Source organism: Hyperoodon ampullatus (assembly GCF_949752795.1).
Source record: "Hyperoodon ampullatus genome assembly, chromosome: 2".
NCBI lineage: Eukaryota > Metazoa > Chordata > Mammalia > Artiodactyla > Ziphiidae > Hyperoodon > Hyperoodon ampullatus.
In genome coordinates, this window is record NC_136915.1 from 88,718,999 (window position 1) to 88,742,861 (window position 23,863).

Sequence of the window (23,863 nt, forward strand, 5' to 3'; positions counted from 1 at the left end):
CCTACAAAAGTCATAATGCAGCCCTGGCTATCTTATATTATATTGTCCAATGATAGTAAGTCCTCTTTTCCTAATTAGAATGTGCAAGTGCTGCCAGCAATCCCCAAGCTGAAGTTTGCTAACACCTAAGAAACCCCAGATGTATTAATGGAATGCCACGACATATTTTTCAATATTTCAACGAACCTAACAGAATGGTATATTTACCCATAATAAGCCCACACGCACTAACTAAAATGTCAATACTCTTTGCTTTTGGCTGGAACTATATTAAGTCAGCTGGCGACACTGGTGACCTCATGCTGCTGAGTGGTTCTGATATGTTGTGGAACGCACAGGAATTTTTGTGATGTGACCAGAAAACCAGATGCCACTGCAAAGCCACAGGTCAATCACAGAATACCCAGGTATAAGTGTCACTTACAGAAGCCAGGTAAAATTAAGGTGAAGAGGCAGAGTATCCATGTGTCTTTAATCATTTACTGCTTGTTATTTAATAATTGTATGTGTGCAATTTTAATAACTGTATTGTGCAGTTTCAAAGCAGCATATTATAGTTTTACTATTATGGACCATTGTTTAATATCTGGGCCTAAGTTGCGATGGGAAAATGTTAATGTGTTAAATAGAAGATTTAAAGACATGTTCATGGAGGAGTGGGGGGGGGAAGGTAAACTATAAAAGGGGTCTATGGTAATGAAAATACTGGAACCCCATGGGTACTTTGTGGATACCTTTGGTACCTTCCCCACCTGTTACCAATAACGCATAGCTGAAGGCTGACAGCAGAACCATCAATCGGCTAATATCAGTGGCTGTGGCACAGGTAGTCAAGCAATAGCACAGCAGCCACATTATGAGTTGGTAGTCAGTAAATACTTTTTTTTTTTTTTTTTTTTTTTTTTTGCGGTACGCAGCCCTCTCACTGTTGTGGCCTCTACTGTTGCGGAGCACAGGCTCCGGACATGCAGGCTCAGCGGCCATGGCTCACGGGCCTAGCCGCTCCGTGGCATGTGGGATCTTCCCGGACCGGGGCACGAACCCATGTCCCCTGCATCAGCAGGTGGACTCAACCACTGCGCCACCAGGGAAGCCCAGTAAATACTTTTTGATATATTATCTAGTAGACTAAAATTTGCTCATTTGAAATCTAGAGCACAGGGACCTTATACATTTCAGTGTTAAATTACTTCTGAGCAGGAAAGATTTAGAGGAATGGCTTTCTGAAGGCAGCCAGGTCTTACCAGCCAGTGAAGACAAATTTGTGAAGGCAGCCCAGAGCTTTTCTTTTTATCCACCCCAATCCTTCTTCTCCAAACGCAGTCCCCGACCAGTCAGTCTTATGGAGCCAACTGCTGCAAGTAATAAGCATGCTCCCCCAAATTCCTGTACCCCAGGATGAAGGCCTGCTCATGCCCCTGTGCAGAATTAGGTAAAACATCACAAAAGGAGGGGTAGACACACCAGTGGGCTGTGTTTATTTAACTCTGGTCTTGGCAACCTGCAAGCAGTCATTGCTGCACGTGGGACCTTGTGAGCTTATTATAAAAGATGGCCATGTGGGAAGTGACAGTAGGATGATACGAATGATCTGCCAACAATGAGGAAGAAGAAGAGAAGAAAATGATATTTTAGAGCTTTCCACTAATATTCTGGGAAAAGACTGTAGTAAATTGTTTAATGTCCACAAATTCCTCCTTTCCCAGCATATTCAGCTCTTTATAATCTGACTTTGCTGTGCCTCCCATTTCTAGGTGGAGACTGTTTCTCCATCCCCATCAATCTGGGCTGGCCTTGTGATGTGCTTGGATCGAGACAATACAGAGATGGGGATGTTGAACAAGTTTTGGAGCCTATGCCTCAAGATACCTTACAGCTTGGACCTCTGCCCTTTTGGTAGGCTGCTCTAAGATTCTGTCAGGGAAAACAACCTGTGAGAAAGGCCTCTTGAGAATGAGAGAGCCCAGCTATTGGGGCTGTCCCAGCTCAGTCCACCCACAGCTGACTTGTCAGCTGAGTGCGACCCACGAGAGAAGCAAAGAGGATTGACTACCAAGAAAACCACAGGTCAGCCTACAGAGTCCTGAGGATAACAAATTCTTGTTTTGAGGTTAAGGGTGGTTTGTTATGTGGCAACAGACAGTGGGAAAAGACTAATACTCAATAAATGTAGCTGACCCTTCCCTTTTTTAAAAAAGATTTTCAGAAAATCTAAGGCCAGAATTGGAAGTGACCTAAAGAGACCATTCCACAACTTTTTGTTTCAATGGTTTATGAGGTTAACTGGAAAGTCACCAAATATTATGTCTCATTCTCAACTCTGGAGTTCATTTGACTTTAATCAAAAAAAGTTTATCCATTTTATATGAAAAGAAATACCACACAGCTAAATTTAAATATTATTCTAATGCAACTTAACACTGACTTATAAATTTAATGGTTGAGGGTTAAATAATCTTTAGAACTTTTTCCTGGGAAACCAACAGCATTTGCAAAAATAGGCATAGGATTTTCTTTTTTCCTGAAAGTTCTCAGTAAAGCAAAAGAGAACAACTCTGTGATCAAATTATCTCCAAAGCCTTAATTAAAGTCAGATGCTAAGGAAGAGTTCAAGTTCCTTAATTTTATTTACTAATCCACAAAGAGAAGCAGCAGGAAAATATTCTTCAGTTCTTATTCACATAGTTCCTCATAGGGCTCATTTATTTTTATTTATGTGTTTACATACATTTATAACACCTTCACCACATTAAACAAATCTCTCTCCCTAAATATAGCAATAAGCTTATTTCCACAGAGAATACTGAATATATGGCTGTCTTCCCCTATTTACCTACATGTCAAAATTCTGGCAAGTGTTTCATGAGACTGTATTAATTTGAAACACCCCAACATTTATCTTATAAAGTTTCCCCAAGGTGTCTCCAGTGAAGCTGGGAAGAAATATATGTACAGGTTCAAACAGAACAGCAAATCCTGACTACTCCCTCCATCTGCAGTAGGAGTTATATTCAGAGTTGCCATGGCAGCCGCCCACACTTACACACACAAAGGGGTGGTGGAGAAGAGAGAAAAGCAGTTAGAAGAGAACAGAATCTATTGTTAAAAGGACAGCGGTACCCCTCAATGTAATTACAAGCAGGAATGCTGACTTTTAGTCTGAACCGCTGTTTAATGATAGAAGAATTCCGAATGCTGGAGTGTTATTAATTTTTTTTTTCTAAACATATCTACCATCTGAACCTTTGGTTTTAACTTTTATGTATGCTGAAATTATGTAGGACCAGGAGGGAATTCAGCTAACCACACACATATTAGGGTTAATATGATTTAATGATTGCCTCTCTGGAACATTTAGAATCATTGTAGCCAGGAAAAAGTGTGGTTCTATGGATCCGGGCAAGTTACTTCACTTTCTGAGTGTCCTCATCTGTAAAATGTGCATAATAATAGTATATACTTCATGAAGTTCTTATGAGGATTCAATAAATTAATACAAATAATCAGTTATTACAATAATAATAATGATAAATAAAGAACAAATTTTAAAATACATAAATAAGAACTAGTAATGTATTAAATAAATTAGTAAAAGTAAAGCACTCATGCCTGGCATATAGCAAATGCTCAATAAATGTTTGCTAATAATAATTATTATTATTATTAAAACATCTCCAAATGTTTATTACAGACTAGAACAGTGTGGCTTATAATTCAGAAGCAGTTTAAATAAATGTCTTTAAGTAAGTTGCTAAAAAATAAAAAAAAAAAAGTAAGAAGTTGCTAAAACAAATGCCAGCAGACACACCATTTGGCAGAATAAAAAGACCAAGTATCTCACTATACTAACACATTCACCACCATTGGCACACCCTGCTTACACAGTAAAATCTAACGTCTATATCAGTGCTAAGATAACCATGTCACAATATTTGGGGTCAGAGAGTATTCCAAAATTTGTCTAAAGTCATTGGCTTGATCACATGTGTATATGCAGATACATTTACAATTCATACCCAGATACAAATACAAACATCAGATTTAGATGTGATGACAATGATTGAAAAGTATTTTATGGCTCCTGATTCACTCAACTTTTAAATCTTCATATTAAGGCTGAATGCTCCATATTCTAGGAGAGGTGGAACACGCAGTCAAGCAATTTAGTGAATAGGAAAGAATACGCATGGCTTAGAAGATTTCATATAAAGTCTAGAAGCACCTTCAAATGTGTAGTGGAAATCAGGAGAAATTAGAGGAACACAGTTGGGAGCAGAGTGAGCGTAAGAAGGAAACTGTAACTGGAAAATCGTACAGAAGTCAGAAGAGAAAATGGATAGGATGGGATTTGATCCTTAACTCTATAAAAATTTTCTTGATCGATTTTTTAAAAGTCCAGGTAGTGAAAAGTAATAAAGAGGAGATTAGTTCAAGATGGTGGAGTAGAAGGACGTGCACTCACTCCCTCTTGTGAGAGCACCATAATCACAACTAACTGCTGAACAATCATCAACAGGAAGACACTGGAACTCACCAAAAAAGATATGCCACATCCAAAGACAAAGGAGAAGCCACAATGAGATGGTAGGAGAGGTGTAATCACAATAAAATCAAATCCCATAACTGCTGGGTGGGTGACTCACAAACTGGAGAACACTTATACCACAGAAGTCCACTCACTGGAGTGAAGGTTCTGAGCCCCATGTCAGGTTTCCCAACCTGGAGGTCCGGCAACGGGAGGAGGAATTCTTAGAGAATCAGACTTTGAAGGCTAGTGGGATTTGATTGCAGGACTTCGACAGGACTGGGGGAAACAGAGACTCCACTCTTGGAGGGCACACACAAAGTAGTGTGTGCATTGGGACCCAGGGGAAGAAGCAAAGACCCCATAGGAGACTGAACCAGACCTACCTTCCAGTGTTGGAGGGTATCCTGCAGAGGTGTGGGGTGGCTGTGTCGCACCATGAGGACAAGGACACTGGCAGCAGAAGTTCTGGGAAGTACTCCTTGGCATTAGCCCTCCCAGAGTCCGCCATTAGCCCCATCAAAGAGGCGGGTAGCTCCAGTGTTGGGTTGCCTAAGGCCAAACAACCACAAGGGAGGGAAGCCAGCCCCACCCATCAGCAGACAAGCAGATTAAAGTTTTACTTAGTTCTGCCCACCAGAGCAACACCCAGCTCTACCCACCACCAGTCCCTCCCATCAGGAAACTTACACAAGCCTCTTAGACAGCCTCATCCACCAGAGGGCAGAGAGCAGAAGTAAACAGAACAACAATCCTGCAGCCTGTGGAACAAAAACCACATTCACAGAAAGATAGACAAGATGAAAAGGCAGAGGGCAATGTACCAGATGGAGGAATAAGATAAGATCTCAGAAAAACAACTAAATGAAGTGGAGATAGGCAACTTTCCAGAAAAACAATTCAGAATAATGATAGTGAAGATGATCCAGGACCTCAGAAAAAGAATGGAGGCAAATATTGAGAAGATACAAAAAGTGTTTAACAAAGACCTAGAAGAATTAAAGAATAAACACCTAGAAGAATTAAAGAACAAACAAACAGAGATGAACAATACAATAACTGAAATGAAAAATACACTAGAAGGAATCAATAGCAGAATAACTGAGGCAGAAGAACTGATAAGTGACCTGGAAGACAGAATAGTGGAATTCACTGCTGTGGAAGAGAATAAAGAAAAAAGAATAAAAAGAAATGAAGACAGCCTAAGAGACCGCTGAGACAAAATTAAATGCAACAACATTCACATTATAGGGGTCCCAAAAGGAGAAGACAGAGAGAAAGGACCCAAGAAAAATTTGAAGAGATTATAGATGAAAACTTCCTTGACACAGGAAAGAAAATAGTTAGCCAAGTCCAGGAAGTGCAGAGAGTCCCAGGCAGGATAAACCCAAGGAGGAATATGCCAAGACACATAGTAATCTAACTGACAAAAATTAAAAACAAAGAAAAATTATTGAAAGCAACAAGGGAAAAATCACAAATAACATACAAGGGAACTCCCATAAGGTTAACAGCTGATTTCTCAGCAGAAAATCTACAAGCCAGAAGGGAGTGGCAGGACATATTTAAAGTGATGAAAGGGAAAAACCTACAACCAAGATTACTCTACCTGGCAAGGATCTCATTCAGATTCGACAGAAAAATCAAAAGCTTTACCAACAAGCAAAAGCTAAGAGAGTTCAGCACCACCAAACGAGCGCTCCAACAAATGCTAAAGGAACTTCTCTAAGTGGGAAACACAAGAACAGAAAAGGACCTACAAAAAAACCCAGAACAATAAAGAAAATGGTCATAGGAACATACCTAGCGATAATTACCTTAAACGTGAATGGATTAAATGCTCCAACAAAAAGACACAGGCTGGCTGAATGAATACAGAAACTAAACCCATATATATGCTGTCTACAAGAGACCCACTTCAGACCTAGGGACAAATACAGACTGAAAGTGAGGGGATGGAAAAAGATATTCCATTCAAATGGAAATCAAAAGACAGCTGGAGTAGCAATACTCATATCAGATAAAATAGACTTTAAAATAAAGAATGTTACAAGAGATAAAGAAGGACACTACATAATGATCAAGGGATCAATCCATAAAGAAGATATAACAATTATAAATATATATGCACCCAACACAGGAGCACCCCAATACATAAGGCAACTGCTAACAGCTATAAAAGAGAAAATCGACAGTAACACAGTAATAGTGGGGGACATTAACACCTCACTTACACCAATGGACAGATCATCCAAACAGAAAATTAATAAGGAAACACAAGCTTTAAATTACGCAATAGACCAGCTAGATTTAATTGATATTTATAGGACTTTCCACCCAAAAACAGCAGATTACACTTTCTTCCTGGAACATTCTCCAGGAGAGATCACATCTTGGGTCACAAATCAAACTGCACTAAATTTAAGAAAATTGAAATCATATCAAGTATCTTTTCTGACCACAACACAATGAGATTAGAACTCAATTACAGGGAAAAAAACGTTAAAAAACACAAACACATGGAGGTTAAACAATACGTTACTAAATAACCAAGAGATCACTGAAGAAATCAGAGGAAATCAAAAAATACCTAGAGACAAATTACAACAAAAACATGATGATCCAAAACCTATGGGATGCAGCAAAAGCAGTTCTAAGAGGGAAGTTTATAGCAATACAAGCCTACCTCAAGAAACAAGAAAAATCTCAAATAAACAATCTAACCATACACCTAAAGGAACTAGAGAAAGAAGAACAAACAAAACCCAAAGTTAGCAGAAGGAAAGAACTCATAAATATCAGAGCAGAAATAAATGAAATAGAAACAAAGAAACAATAGCAAAGATCAAAAAAACTAAAAGCTGGTTCTTTGAGAAGATAAACAAAATTGATAAACCATTAGCCAGACTCATCAAGAAAAAGAGGGAGAAGACTCAAACCAATAAAATTAGAAATGAAAAAGGAGAAGTTACAACACACACTGCAGAAATACAAACCACCCTGAGACTACTACAAGCAACTCTATGCCAATAAAATGGACAACCTAGAAGAAACGGACAAATTCTTAGAAAGGTATAACCTTCCAAGACTGAACCAGGAAGAAAGAGAAAATATGAACAGACCAATCATAAGTAATGAAATTGAAACAGTGATTAAAAATCTTCCAACAAACAAAAGCCCAGGACCAGATGGCTTCATGGGTGAATTCTATCAAACATTTAGAGAAGAGCTAACACCCATCCTTCTCAAACTCTTCCAAAAAATTGCAGAGGAAGGAACACTCCCAAACTCATTCTATGACGCTACCATCACCCTGATACCAAAAGCAGACAAAGATACTACAAAAAAATAAAATTACAGACCAATATCACTCATGAATATAGATGCAAAACTCCTCAACAAAATACTAGGAAACAGAATCCAACAACACATTAAAAGGATCATACACAATGATCAAGTTGGATTTATCCCAGGGATGCAAGCATTCTTCAATATATGCAAATCAATCAATGTGATACACCATATTAACAAATTGAAGAATGAAAACCATCTGATCATCTCAATAGATGCAGAGAAAGCTTTCGACAAAATTCAGCACCCATTTACAATAATAACTCTCCAGAAAGTGGGCAGAGAGGGAACCTACCTCAACATAATAAAGGCCATATACAACAAACCCACAACAAACATCATTCTCAATGGTGAAAAACTGAAAGCATTTCCTCTAAGATCAGGAACAAGTCAAGGATGTCTCACCATGATTATTCAACATAGTTTTGGAAGTCCTAGGCATGGCAATAAGAGAATAAAAAGAAATAAAAGGAATACAAATTGGAAAAGAAGAAGTAAAACTGTCACTGTTTGCAGATGACATGATACTATACATAGAGAACCCTAAGAATGCCACCAGAAAACTACTAGAGCTATTCAATGAATTTGGTAGAGTTGCAGGATACAAAATTAATGCACAGAAATCTGTTGCTTTTCTATACACTAATGATGAAAAATCTAAAAGAGAAATTAAGGAAACACTCCCATTTACCACTGCAACAAAAAGAATAAAATACCTAGGAATAAACCTACCTAGGGAGAAAAAAGACCTGTATGCAGAAAACTCTAAGACACTGATGAAAGAAATTAAAGATGATACCAACAGATGGAGAGATATACCATGTTCCTGGATTGGAAGAATCAATATTGTGAAAATGATTATACTACCCAAAGCAATCTACAGATTCAATGCAATCCCTATGAACTTACCAGTGGCATTTTTTACAGAAGTAGAATAGAAAGTATTAAAATTTGTATGGAGACACAAAAGACCCCAAATAGCCAAAGCAGCCCTGAGGGAAAAAACAGAGCTGGAGGAATCAGGCTCCCTGACTTCAGACTATACTACAAAGCTACAGTAATCAAGACAATATGGTACTGGCACAAAAACAGAAATATAGATCAGTGGAACCGGATAGAAAGTGCAGAGATAAACCCACGCACCTATGGTCAACTAATCTATGACAAAGGAGGCAAGGATATACAACAGAGAAAAGACAGTCTCTTCAATAAGTGGTGCTGGGAAAACTAGACAGGTACATGTAAAAGAATGAAATTAGAACACTCCCTCACACCATACACAAAAATAAACTCAAAATGGATTAGAGACCTAAATGTAAGACCAGACACTATAAAACTCTTGGAGGGAAACACAGGAAGAACACTCTTTGACATAAATCACAGCAATATCTTTTTTGATCCACCTCCTAGAGTAATGGAAATAAAAACAAAAATAAACAAATGGGACCTAATGATACTTAAAAGCTTTTGCACAGCAAAGGAAACCATAAACAAGACAAAAAGACAATGCTCAGAATGGGAGAAAATATTTGCAAATGAATCAATGGACAAAGGATTAATCTCCAAAATATATAAACAGCTCATGCAGCTCAATATTAAAAAAACAAACAACCCAATAAAAACTGGGCAGAAGATGTAAATAGACATTTCTCCAAAGAGGACATACAGATGGCCAAGAAGCACATGAAAAGCTGCTCAACATCACTAATTATTAGAGAAGTGCCAATCAAAATTACAATGAGGTATCACCTCACACCAGTTAGAATGGGCATCATCAGAAAATCTATGAACAGCAAATGCTGGAGAGGATGTGGAGAAAAGGGAACCCTCTTGCACTGTTGGAGGGAATGTAAATTGATACAGCCACTATGGAGAACAGTATGGAGGTTCCTTAAAAAAACTAAAAATACAATTACCATATGACCCAGCAATCCCACTACTGGGCATATGCCCAGAGAAAACCATAATTCAAAAAGACACATGCACTCCAATGTTCACTGCAGCACTATTTACAATAGCCAGGTCATGGAAGCAACCTAAATGCCCATCAACAGACGAATGGATAAAGACGATGTGCTACATATGTACAATGGAATATTATTCAGTCATAAAAAGGAGTGAAAGTGGGTCATTTGTAGAGATGTGGATTGATCTAGAGACTGTCATATGGAGTGAAGCAAGTCAGAAAGAGAAAAACAAATATCATATACTAACGCATATATGTTGAACCTAGAAAAATGGTACAGATGAACCGGTTTGCAGGGCAGAAATAGACACAGATGTAGAGAACAAACGGATGGACACCAAGGGGGGAAAGCGGCAGGGGGTGGGCGTGGTGGTGGGATGAATTGGGAGATTGGGATTGACATGTATACACTGATGTGTATAAAATGGATGACTAATAAGAACCTGCTGTATATAAAAAAAAATTAATTTAATTAAAAAAAAAAGAAGTCCAGGTAGTGAGTGGTAGATTAGCTTGGATTAAAAACTTTTAAAATGTTAAAATGCACACACCCTTCTGACCTCCAAAATTACCATGCCATTGTGAATGTTATGTATGATGCCATAGTTCCTCTCTTCAATTGTCCTTTCTTTAGTAACCTTTATTTCCAATCTCAAGTAGAGGTGTCACAGCAGATATTCTCTCTTTTAGAGATAAACTGACAAATTGCCCCAGGAGCGTTAGAAACATTTCCATAATCAAATAGCTTGTTGAAGGTAAAAATAATTCTGTGTTTTTTCAAGTAATTAGAAATTATCAAATTTGGTTTCAAATTGGTCCTGAGGTCTCATCAATGAGCTGAAATCATAAGTAGTTATTGGCACTGTTGGACAGGAGAACTCTGAAAGGAAAAATTTTCTGCACTTTTTACTGTAGCTATGGAAAAAAGCCTTCAAAGCACACTTTTGGGAGTTCAACCTTATATAGCAGGCAAGGCACATTCTGGTGATAGAGGGAAAGACTGATGCATATAAATACTGGGGTCAAGAGCTGCCTGCCAAGGCTGCCCTTCTTCGTACTCCTGCCTGTCATTAATGCATTCAGCTTTGACCACTTACTTCCACCTAAATGTCCTAAGATAGCAGCACTTAGGGCCTGGCTCCTACCACTAAAATGATGGCAAATACTCAAAAATAAAGAAAATATATATGATTTTTAAGGGCATTTTGGTTAGTTCTATGAGAAAATATTAAAACACTCACTGACATATTAAGATGATATAGTTACCAATAACAAAAGAACTTTCTGGAAAAAGAGTGCCTCTTTTCCCACCTTCACCAGAGAACATTAGAACTTGAGTAGGTGGCTAAGAGGCCTGGGTAGTTCTCTTAATTGCACTATTACAAGTTTATGGCAACTGCTATGGGACAAATTTGTTTCCAATAAGCCCTATTTAATAATAAAGACAAACATATTCTCAATGGAAATGCTAATGGCTATATTTTTTAATACAACCAAATACCCACACATAATCTCATGAGAGTCAACTGACTTAATTTTATTCATAGTACAAACAGCTATCATTAAAAATAAATTAAATGTCCTGCAGAAAGCTGTTACTGTGACTTCCATTATGGCAGGGAGAAATAATGTCTGCTTTGGGAGAATTACCAGAAAGACAAACTAAGAATGGTTTCCAATTCTTACTTACTGTCAGATACATAGCTGCATAGACACTGAGAGCCGCTTCTTTGGATGGAAATGTTTTCCTTGCTCTCATGATGAGATCCGGGTTGCCCGTGCAGGCCTCTTCCCCACTGATGAACTGCGTATACTGCTGACACCCAAGTGCCGTGTAGTTGGGTTTACACAGGGCGAGAAAATGTGGAGCCAGATTTCCTGTAACTACTTGTCCAGCATTTACAAAGATGTCTGTAGCAAACAGTCCAAATGTATAAATTCCTGAGGAAGAAAACACACCATTTAAACTTTTTGGTTTGCTGTGGTTCAATTTACAATACACCAAGATGGAAATATTTTAGAAACTATAAAATAGTTCCTACATATATATATATATATATATATATATATATATATATACACATACATACATACATACATACGGTTCCTTCCATTTCACTCCCTCCAGCTCCTCCCTTTGCTTTCTGAAGCAGTGGGAGTGTTAAATTATTTAACATATTGAGCTGTCTACCACTGGCTACATTTTTATGCACGGCAGGTTTATAAGACATATGATAAAAGAAGAAAATATATTCTAAGGCTGTGTTTGGATAATGTGATTTTTTTAAATGGAGACATGTTTGCCTTGAGAGGGTTCAGTCTATCACCTTCTGCTCATGTTAGTAATCTTTATTTTTTCCCTATTTTTGAATTTTTTTTAAATCTTACTAACATTAAGCAGAGCAGTCATCTCCCTTTGATTATGCCTCTTAAGCTCATTCAAACTGATATTAACTCAGCTGGAGGTGCCAATTAGCAGCAAAATCCAATGCCATCAGTCTTCATTTAAACATCATGGAAAATCTTAAGTAAAGCAGAATGTTTTCAGATTAATCTCTATATCGCCATCAGAAACACATTTTTTAAAGTCATATAACAGCTAAGTCCTGCCTTATCTTTTATGGCTTGAGTTTCAATTTATCAAATTTGGGACAATTTAGTAAATAATAAAGCAAATAGATTATAATGTTTAAATTATCTTCACAGTAGTAAAATTTATTTACTTTGTTTACCTGAAGGTATAAAATTAAGTACATAAATTTTTCTCCTTTTGTAAGGAACATGCCAATTTACTCAAATACCAAAAATATTTTCTAAATTCAATGTCATTGGTCATTATTGCCAAAACTTATCTTTCTACTTAGGTAGGATAGGCAAAATAAATTCTTTGGCATCATTGTCAATAAACTTACAGATACAATCAGCAAGGATGTGGTATCGATGTAATGAAATCCGTTCTTTTATAATTTTGGGTAATAAAATCCATCAGGACATTTAAAAACTATACCAAAATAACACTTCCCAAACAGTCGGTTCATTAAAAAGTTATATAATTCTATTATGATAATTAGATGCTTATTTTTTTTTTTTTTTTTTTTTCGCCTCCACATTTTTTTTTTTTAATTTTTATTTTTATTTTTATTTTTTGCTTTATCACAAATTTAATCAGTTATATGTATACATATGTTCCCATATCCCCTCCCTTTTGCGTCTCCCTCCCACCCTCCCTATCCCACCCCTCCAGGCGGTCACAAAGCACCGAGCTGATCTCCCTGTGCTATGCGGCTGCTTCCCACTAGCTATCTACCTTACGTTTGGTAGTGTATATATGTCCATGCCGCTCTTTCACTTTGTCACAGCTTACCCTTCCCCCTCCCCATATCCTCAAGTCCATTCTCTAGTAGGTCTGTGTCTTTATTCCTGTCTTACCCCTATGTTCTTCATGACCTTTTTTTTTCTTAAATTCCATATATATGTGTCAGCATACAGTATTTGTCTTTCTCTTTCTGACTTACTTCACTCTGTATGACAGACTCTAGGTCCATCCACCTCATTACAAATAGTTCAATTTCATTTCTTTTTATGGCTGAGTAATATTCCATTGTATGTATGTGCCACATCTTCTTTACCCATTCATCCGATGATGGACACTTAGGTTGTTTCCATCTCCGGGCTATTGTAAATAGGGCTGCTATGAACATTTTGGTACATGTCTCTTTTTGAATTATGGTTTTCTCAGGGTATATGCCCAGTAGTGGGATTGCAGGGTCATATGGTAGTTCTATTTGTAGTTTTTTAAGGAACCTCCATACCGTTCTCCATAGTGGCTGTACCAATTCACATTCCCACCAGCAGTGCAAGAGTGTTCCCTTTTTTCCACACCCCCTCCAGCATTTATTGTTTCTAGATTTTTTGATGATGGCCATTCTGACTGGTGTGAGATGATATCTCATTGTAGTTTTGATTTGCATTTCTCTAATTAGTAAAGATGTTGAGCATCCTTTCATGTGTTTGTTGGCAGTCTGTATATCTTCTGTGGAGAAATGTCTATTTAGGTCTTCTGCCCATTTTTGGATTGGGTTGTTTGTTTTTTTGTTATTGAGCTGCATGAGCTGCTTATAAATTTTGGAGATTAATCCTTTGTCAGTTGCTTCATTTGCAAATATTTTCTCCCATTCTGAGGGTTGTCTTTTGGTCTTGTTTATGGTTTCCTTTGCTGTGCAAAAGCTTTTAAGTTTCATTAGGTCCCATGTGTTTATTTTTGTCTTTATTTCCATTTCTCTAGGAGGTGGGTCAAAAAGGATCTTGCTGTGATTTATGTCATAGAGTGTTCTGCCTATGTTGTCCTCTAAGAGTTTGATAGTGTCTGGCCTTACATTTAGGTCTTTAATCCATTTTGAGCTTATTTTTGTGTATGGTGTTAGGGAGTGATCGAATCTCATACTTTTACATGTCCCTGTCCAGTTTTCCCAACACCACTTATTGAAGAGACTGTCCTTTCTCCACTGTACATTCCTGCCTCCTTTATCAAAGATAAGGTGACCATATGTCCGTGGGTTTATCTCTGGGCTTTCTATCCTGTTCCATTGATCTATCTTTCTGTTTCTGTGCCAGTACCATACTGTCTTGATTACTGCAGCTTTGTAGTATAGTCTGAAGTCAGGGAGCCTGATTCCTCCAGCTCCATTTTTCGTTCTCAAGATTGCTTTGGCTATTCGGGGTCTTTTGTGTTTCCATACAAATTGTGAAATTTTTTGTTCTAGTTCTGTGAAAAATGCCAGTGGTATTTTGATAGGGATTGCATTGAATCTGTAGATTGCTTTGGGTAGTAGAGTCATTTTCACAATGTTGATTCTTCCAATCCAAGAACATGGTACATCTCTCCATCTATTTGTATCATCTTTAATTTCTTTCATAAGTGTCTTATAATTTTCTGCATACAGGTCTTTTGTCTCCTTAGGTAGGTTTATTCCTAGATATTTTATTCTTTTTGTTGCAATGGTAAATGGGAGTGTTTCCTTGATTTCACTTTCAGATTTTTCATCATTAGTATATAGGAATGCCAGAGATTTCTGTGCATTAATTTTGTATCCTGCAACTTTACCAAATTCATTGATTAGCTCTAGTAGTTTTCTGGTAGCATCTTTAGGATTCTCTATGTATAGTATCATGTCATCTGCAAACAGTGACAGCTTTACTTCTTCTTTTCCAATTTGGATTCCTTTTATTTGCTTTTCTTCTCTGATTGCTGTGGCTAAAACTTCCAAAACTATGTTGAATAAGAGTGGTGAGAGTGGGCAACCTTGTCTTGTTCCTGATCTTAGTGGAAATGGTTTCAGTTTTTCACCATTGAGGACGATGCTGGCTGTGGGTTTGTCATATATGGCCTTTATTATGTTGAGGAAAGTTCCCTCTATGCCTACTTTCTGCAGGGTTTTTATCATGAATGGGTGTTGAATTTTGTCGAAAGCTTTCTCTGCATCTATTGAGATGATCATATGGTTTTTCTCCTTCAATTTGTTAATATGGTGTATCACGTTGATTGATTTGCGTATATTGAAGAATCCTTGCATTCCTGGGATAAACCCCACTTGATCATGGTGTATGATCCTTTTAATGTGCTGTTGGATTCTGTTTGCTAGTATTTTGTTGAGGATTTTTGCATCTATGTTCATCAGTGATATTGGCCTGTAGTTTTCTTTCTTTGTGACATCCTTGTCTGGTTTTGGTATCAAGGTGATGGTGGCCTCGTAGAATGAGTTTGGGAGTGTTCCTCCCTCTGCTATATTTTGGAAGAGTTTGAGAAGGATAGGCGTTAGCTCTTCTCTAAATGCTTGATAGAATTCGCCTGTGAAGCCATCTGGTCCTGGGCTTTTGTTTGTTGGAAGATTTTTTATCACAGTTTCAATTTCAGTGCTTGTGATTGGTCTGTTCATATGTTCTATTTCTTCCTGATTCAGTCTTGGCAGGTTGTGCATTTCTAAGAATTTGTCCATTTCTTCCAGGTTGTCCATTTTATTGGCATAGAGTTGCTTATAGTAATCTCTCACGATCTTTTGTATTTCTGCAGTGTCAGTTGTTACTTCTCCTTTTTCATTTCTAATTCTATTGATTTGAGTCTTCTCCCTTTTTTTCTTGATGAGTCTGGCTAATGGTTTATCAATTTTGTTTATCTTCTCAAAGAACCAGCTTTTAGTTTTATTGATCTTTGCTATTGTTTCCTTCATTTCTTTTTCATTTATTTCTGATCTGATTTTTATGATTTCTTTCCTTCTGCTAACTTTGGGATGTTTTTGTTCTTCTTTCTCTAATTGCTTTAGGTGCAAGGTTAGGTTGTTTAGTCGAGATATTTCCTGTTTCTTAAGGTGGGATTGTATTGCTATAAACTTCCCTCTTAGAACTGCTTTTGCTGCATCCCATAGGTTTTGGGTCGTCGTGTCTCCATTGTCATTTGTTTCTAGGTATTTTTTTATTTCCTCTTTGATTTCTTCAGTGATCACTTCGTTATTAAGTAATGTATTGTTTAGCCTCCATGTGTTTGTATTTTTTATAGCTCTTTTCCTGTAATTGATATCTAGTCTCATAGCATTGTGGTCGGAAAAGATACTTGATACAATTTCAATTTTCTTAAATTTACCAAGGCTTGATTTGTGACCCAAGATATGATCTATCCTGGAGAATGTTCCATGAGCACTTGAGAAAAATGTGTATTCTGTTGTTTTTGGATGGAATGTCCTATAAATATCAATTAAGTCCATCTTGTTTAATGTATCATTTAAAGCTTGTGTTTCCTTATTTATTTTCATTTTGGATGATCTGTCCATTGGTGAAAGTGGGGTGTTAAAGTCCCCTACTATGATTGTGTTACTGTCGATTTCTCCTTTTATGGCTGTTAGTGTTTGCCTTATGTATTGAGGTGCTCCTATGTTGGGTGCATAAATATTTACAATTGTTATATCTTCTTCTTGGATCGATCCCTTGATCATTATGTAGTGTCCTTCTTTGTCTCTTCTAGTAGTCTTTATTTTAAAGTCTATTTTGTCTGATATGAGAATTGCTACTCCAGCTTTCTTTTGGTTTCCATTTGCATGGAATATCTTTTTCCATCCCCTTACTTTCAGTCTGTATGTGTCTCTAGGTCTGAAGTGGGTCTCTTGTAGACAGCATATATATGGGTCTTGTTTTTGTATCCATTCAGCCAATCTGTGTCTTTTGGTGGGAGCGTTTAGTCCATTTACATTTAAGGTAATTATCGATATGTATGTTCCTATTCCCATTTTCTTAATTGTTTTGGGTTCGTTATTGTAGGTCTTTTCCTTCTGTTGTGTTTCTTGCCTAGAGAAGTTCCTTTAGCATTTGTTGTAAAGCTGGTTTGGTGGTGCTGAACTCTCTCAGCTTTTGCTTGTCTGTAAACGTTTTAATTTCTCCATCAAATCTGAATGAGATCCTTGCTGGGTAGAGTAATCTTGGTTGCAGGTTTCTTTCCTTCATCACTTTAATTATGTCCTGCCACTCCCTTCTGGCTTGTAGAGTTTCTGCTGAGAGATCAGCTGTTATCCTGATGGGGATTCCCTTGTGTGTTATTTGTTGTTTTTGCCTTGCTGCTTTTAATATGATTTCTTTGTGTTTAATTTTTGACAGTTTGATTAATATGTGTCTTGGCGTATTTCTCCTTGGATTTATTCTGTATGGGACTCTCTGTGCTTCTTGGACTTGATTAACTATTTCCTTTCCCATATTAGGGAAGTTTTCAACTATAATCTCTTCAAATATTTTCTCAGTCCCTTTCTTTTTCTCTTCTTCTTCTGGAACCCCTATAATTCGAATGTTGGTGCGTTTAATGTTGTCCCAGAGGTCTCTGATATTGTCCTCTGTTCTTTTCATTCTTTTCTCTTTATTTTGCTCTGCATTAGTTATTTCCACTATTTTATCTTCCACCTCACTTATCCGTTCTTCTGCCTCCGTTATTCTGCTATTGATCCCATCTAGAGTATTTTTCATTTCATTTATTGTGTTTTTAATCGATGCTTGATTCATCTTTAGTTCTACTAGGTCCTTGTTAACTGTTTCTTGCATTTTGTCTATTCTATTTCCAAGATTTTGGATCATCTTTACTATCATTATTCTGAATTCTTTTTCAGATAGACTGCCTATTACCTCTTCATTTGTTAGGTCTGGTGGGTTTTTATCTTGCTCCTTCTCCTGCTGTGTGTTTTTCTGTCTTCTCATTTTGCTTATGTTACTGTGTTTGGGGTCTCCTTTTTGCCGGCTGCAGGTTCGTAGTTCCTGTTGTTTTTGGTGTCTGTCCCCAGTGGCTAAGGTTGGTTTAGTGGGTTGTGTAGGTTTCCTGGTCGAGGGGACTAGTGCCTGTGTTCTGGTGGATGAGGCTGGATCTTGTCTTTCTGGTGGGCAGGTCCACGTCTGGTGGTGTGTTTTGGGGTGTCTGCAGACTTTTTATGATTTTAGGCCACCTCTCTGCTAATGGGTGGCGTTGTGTTCCTGTCTTGCTAGTTGTTTGGCATAGGGTGTCCAGCACTGTAGCTTGCTGGTCGTTGAGTGAAGCTGGGTGCTGGTGTTGAGATGGAGATCTCTGGAAGATTTTCGCCGTTTGATATTATGTGGAGCTGGGAGGTCTCTTGTGGACCAGTGTCCTGAAGTTGGCTCTCCCACCTCAGAGGCACAGTACTGACTCCTGGCTCCTCAATTTGGGATGATTTGTTGTCTATTCATGTATTCCACAGATGCAGGGTACATCAAGTTGATTGTGGAGCTTTAATCCGCTGCTTCTGAGGCTGCTGGGAGAGGTTTCCCTTTCTCTTCTTTGTTCTCACAGCTCCCGGGTCTCAGCTTTGGATTTGGCCCCGCCTCTGCGTGTAGGTCGCCCGAGGGCGTCTGTTCTTCGCTCAGACAGGAAAGGGTTAAAGGAGCAGCCTCTTCGGGAACTCTGGCTCACTCAGGCCGGGCGGGAGGGAGGGGCACGGAGTGCGGGGCGAGCCTGCAGCGGCAGAGGTCGGCGTGACGTTGCACCAGCCCGAGGCGCGCCGTGCGTTCTCCCAGGGAAGCCGCCCCTGGATCCCGGGACCCCGGCAGTGGCGGGCTGCTCAGGCTCCCGGAAGGGCGGTGTGGACAGTGACCTGCGCTCGCACACGGGCTTCTTGGCGGCGGCAGCAGCAGCCCCAGCGTCCCACGCCCGTCACTGGGCTCCGCGCTTTCAGTCGCGACTCGCGCCCGTCTGTGGAGCCCCTTTAAGCAGCGCTCTTAATCCCCTCTCCTCGCGCAGCAGGAAACCAAGAGGGAAGAACAAGTCTCTTGCCTCTTCGGCAGCTCCAGAGTTTTCCCGGACTCCCTCCCGGCTAGCTGTGGCACATTAGCCCCCTTCAGGCTGAGTTCTCGCCGCCAGCCCCAGTCCTCTCCCTGCGCTCTGACCGAAGCCCGAGCCTCAGCTTCCAGCGCCGCCCGCCCCGGCGGGCGAGCAGACAAGCCTCTCGGGCTGGTGAGTGCCGCTCGGCACCGATCCTCTGTGCGGGAATCTCTCCGCTTTGCCCTACCCAGGTATGTGGGGAGTTTCTTGCCTTTTGGGAGGTCTGGGGTCTTCTGCCAGCGTTCAGTAGGTGTTCTGTAGGAGTTGTTCCACGTGTAGCTGTATTTCTGGTGTATCCGTGAGGAGGAAGGTGATCTCCGCGTCTTACTCTTCCGCCATCTTACCCGGAAGTCCTTCTAGATGCTTATTTTCTTTGTCATATATTTCTGGATTGTTTGTTTCCTAAGCCTTTACATAATTATTGGCAGTTGTGTTTCAACTCACCAGGATCAAATAATTTTCCAGGATTAGATACATGACTATCCTTTTCATTTTCAAAATATTATGTAACATTATGCAAGGTTCTTGCACCCAAACCTGCACACAGCAAAATTCTATGTGCATACGAACCACCATGAACCAAAGACCTTAGTTCTCTATTGAAAAAACTTACAAAGAAGCAATGAAAAGCTTTCTTTACATCTTACCAGCATTCCATGAGCCATACAAGTAAATGCTACTAAAATCAGAAATCTGGCAGAAGCAGAGAAATGGAAAAGAACAAAGCTCAATAAAATGTTACCGTATATACTCTTTCCAAATCTCATGGTCTAGCATGGGAATATAAATGGCAAGTCTTCACCTCTCTTCTCTTGAAATCTAGGCTAAGAAGTACTCATTTTATTTAACCAAACCATTCTTTTTATCTGGTACAATAAATTTTCCGTTTAAAATACAGAGGAATGTTTGATAAGGATATGGAAATGTCTCTTGATACTTGTGAAGTTCCCAAATATGCTTTAGAATTAAAATAGTGCATCAGGCCCAAGGCCAATATTGAAGTTAACTACAAAGATACTTATTAAAGTGAGATCTCATGAGTGTATCCACTGTGCTGACCTCCAGAATAAAGTCACTATGAAGAGTGATGTCTTATTATGCAGTAATGCTTTGCGCACAAGCTTCCATTTTATTATAACAAACTAGAAACATCCAAATCATGATAAACAAGGAAACAAGAAACAAACCAAGCTTTCCTAAATATTTTATAAAATCATATAAGAAGTAAGAAACATGCAGAGACTTAAAAGCACACTTTACTTTGTGCCATTCAGGCGGACTTCGTTTTACTGAGGTTCGCTTTATTGGGCTTCGCAGAGAGTGCATTTTTTTACAAATGGAAGGTTTGTGGCAACCCTGTGTTGAGCAACACTATTGGCACCATGTTTCCAATAACATTTGCTCGCTCTGTATGTCTATGTCACATTTCAGTAATTCTCCCAGTATTTCAAAATTTTTCATTATGATTATATTTGTTATTGGTGATCTGTGATCAGTGATCCTTAATGTTACTATGGTAATTGTTTTGGGGCAGCACAAACTGCACCCATACAAGGCAGTGAATTTAACTGATAAATGTGTGTACTCTGACTGCTCCACCAACCAGCAGTTCCCCTATATTTCTCTCCCTCTCCTCAGGACCCCCTATTCCCTAAGACACAACATTATTGAAATTAGGCCATTAAAACTCCTACAATAGCCTCTAAGTGTACGAGTGAAAGGAAGAGTCACACATCTCACTCTTAATCAAAAGCTAGAAATGATGAAGCTTAGTCAGAAGGTGAGATAGGCTGAAAGCTAGGTCTCTTGTGCTAAACAGTCAGCCAAGTTGCAAACGCAAAGGAAAAGTTCTTGAAGGATGATAAGAAAGCGGAAGAGCCTTACTGCTGATATGGAGCAAGTTTTAGTGGTCTGGATAGAAGATCAAACCAGCCATAATATTCCCTTAAACCAAAGCCTAATCCAGAGCAAGGCCCTAACTCTCTTCAATTCTATAAAAGTTGAGAGAGGGCTTCCCTGGTGGCGCAGTGGTTGAGAGTCCGCCTGCCGATGCAGGGGATGCGGGTTCGTGCCCCGGTCTGGGAAGATCCCACATGCCGTGGAGCGGCTGGGCCCGTGAGCCATGGCCGCTGAACCTGCGCGTCCGGAGCCTGTGCTCCGCAGCGGGAGATGCCACAACGGTAAGAGGTCCGCGTACCGCAAAAAAAAAAAAAAAAAAAAAGTTGAGAGAGGTGAGGAAGCTACAGAAGAAAAGTTTGAAGCTAGCAGAGGATGATTCATGAGGTTTAAGGAAAGAAGTCATCTCCATAACAGGAAAGTGCAAAGTGAAGCAGCAACTGCTGATATAGAAGCTGCAGCAAGCTATCCAGAAGATCTAGCTAAGATAATTACTGAAGGTATCTACACTAAACAACAAATTTTCAATGTAGACAAAACAGCCTTCTATTGGAAGAAGATGCCATCAAGGACTTTCAGATCTAGAGAGAAGAAAATGACTGGCTTTAAAGCTTCAAAAAACAGGCTGACTCTCTTCTTTGGGGCTTATGCAGCTGGTGATTTTAAGGTGAAGCCAATGCTCACTTACTATTCTGTAAAGCCTAGGGCCCTTAAGAGTTATGCTAAATATACTCTGCCTTTTCTCAATAAATGGAACAACAAAGCCTGGATGACAGCATTATCTGTTTACAGCATGACTTACTGAATATTTTAAGCCCACTGTTGAGACCTACTGCTCAGAAAAAAAATTCCTTTCAAAATATTACTGCTCATTGACAATGCACCTGGCCACCCAAGAGCTCTGATGGAGCTGTACAATGAGATTAATGTTGTTTTCATGCCTGCTGACACAACATTCATTCTGCAGGTCATAAGGAGTAATTCTGATTTTCAAGTCTCATTATTTAAGAAATACATTTCATAAGTCTGTAGCTGCCATAGATAGGGATTCCTCTGCTGGATCTGGGCAAAGTTAACTGAAAACCTTCTGGAGAGGATTCACCATTCTAGATGCCATTAAGAACATTCATGATTCATGGGAAGAGGTCAAAATATTAACATTAAACAGGAGTTTGAAAGAAGGTGATTCAACCCTCATGGATGACTTGGAGGGGTTCAAGACTTCAGTGGAGGAGGTCACTGAAGATGTGGTAGAAATAGGAAAAGAATTAGAAATAGAAGTGGAGCTTGAAGATATGACTGAACCACTGCAATCTCATTATAAAACTTGAATGGATGAGGATTTGCTTCTACGGATGAGGAAAGAAAGTGGATTCTTGAGATGGAATCTAATCCTGGTGAAGGTGCTATGAAGACTATTGAAATGACAACAGAAGATTTAGAATCTTTCATAAACTTAGTTGATAAAGCAGCAGCAGGGTTTGAGAGGATTAACTATCATTTCTAAAGAGGCTCTACCATGGGTAAAAAGCTATCAAACAGCATTGCATGCTACAAAGAAATCGTTCGTAAAAGGAAGACTCAATCACTGTGGCTAACTTCATTGTTGTCCTATTTTAAGAAGTTTCCACAGCCACACCAACCTTCAGATGCTACCACCCTGATCAGGCAGCAGCCGTCAACGTTGAGGCAAGACCCTCCACCAGCAAAAAGATTACAACTCATTAAAGGCTCAGGTGATGATTAGCATTTTTTAGTGATTTTAATTTTTAGAAGTATTTTTAATTAAGGTATGTATTTTTTTAAGACATAATGCTATTGCACAATTAACAGCCTACAACAGAGTGTAAACGTAACTTCTGTATGCACTGGGAAACCAAAAACTTCATGTGACTCGCTTTATTGCCATATTCACTTTATCGTAATGGTCTAGAACTGAGCTCAAATATCTTGGAGGTATGCCTGTATATTCTTTAGAAATATGTGCATAAATGAATAAAAGTATTTTACTTAAGTAGGCATAATATAATTTAACAATATTTAGGAAGGTTCAACTTCATCGAAATACTTTAGTTCTGAATATGGTATTGCTTACTTTGTTATTAAATGTTTCTCATGCAAAGATTAAATAGGTCAAGAACACAGTATTGACGTATGTGAAAAATATAACTTTTAAAGTTTCATATAAAAGCTATCCCTTCAACAGTATAAATGAGGGCTGTGGGGAATGTATAAGTTGATGGCAATAACATGAACAGCCTTAGATATGAAGACCTTTCGTCTCCAGAGAGATTTAAAGGCATGATGACATTTGATTAGTCTTTAGTGGGTTTATATATAGATTAGGTGATCTGTGAATAATATCTCCAAAGTCTTCATCTTGTTCCCATCAATATGAGAAATATATCGAAGGGTTACAGTATCCGTAATCTTAATACTGATCAGAATTTATCTTAAATGTTATTCAGTATATATAGATGTACTTTTTCTTATTTGATAAAGCCAGGAAATAATAATCTATATTAAGTTTTATTGTTTCAGTTACAAAAACCTGTCTTGGCCACGTGTCTTTTGAATTGAGATGATTTTCAGTAATTTGTCAATGTTCATATCATTGGTGCTAGAATTTGAGATTTAAAGTATCAGTAAATCTTGTCCCCTAATAAAATTACCAAAACATTTCTTTAAAAAATGGTTTTTGTACCATTTTTTTGTAAAAAAAAACAACAACTCAGAAGTAGTTCATGGAGTGCTACTTATGATA

The 23,863-nt window shown here is 38.6% G+C and overlaps 1 protein-coding gene across 2 annotated transcripts in view; it reads right to left on the bottom strand.

The window, feature by feature from the left end:
• PLPPR5 (phospholipid phosphatase related 5) overlaps positions 1-23,863 on the bottom strand; it is a gene marked incomplete at both ends in the record, with an annotated part of 141,776 nt that overhangs the window by 75,984 nt on the left and 41,929 nt on the right. For both annotated transcript variants that reach the window (XM_079697989.1, XM_079697988.1), the window contains one exon: positions 11,533-11,783. In XM_079697989.1, the coding sequence (XP_079554115.1) occupies positions 11,533-11,783 (251 nt within the window). The remainder of the gene's footprint in view (positions 1-11,532; positions 11,784-23,863) is intronic.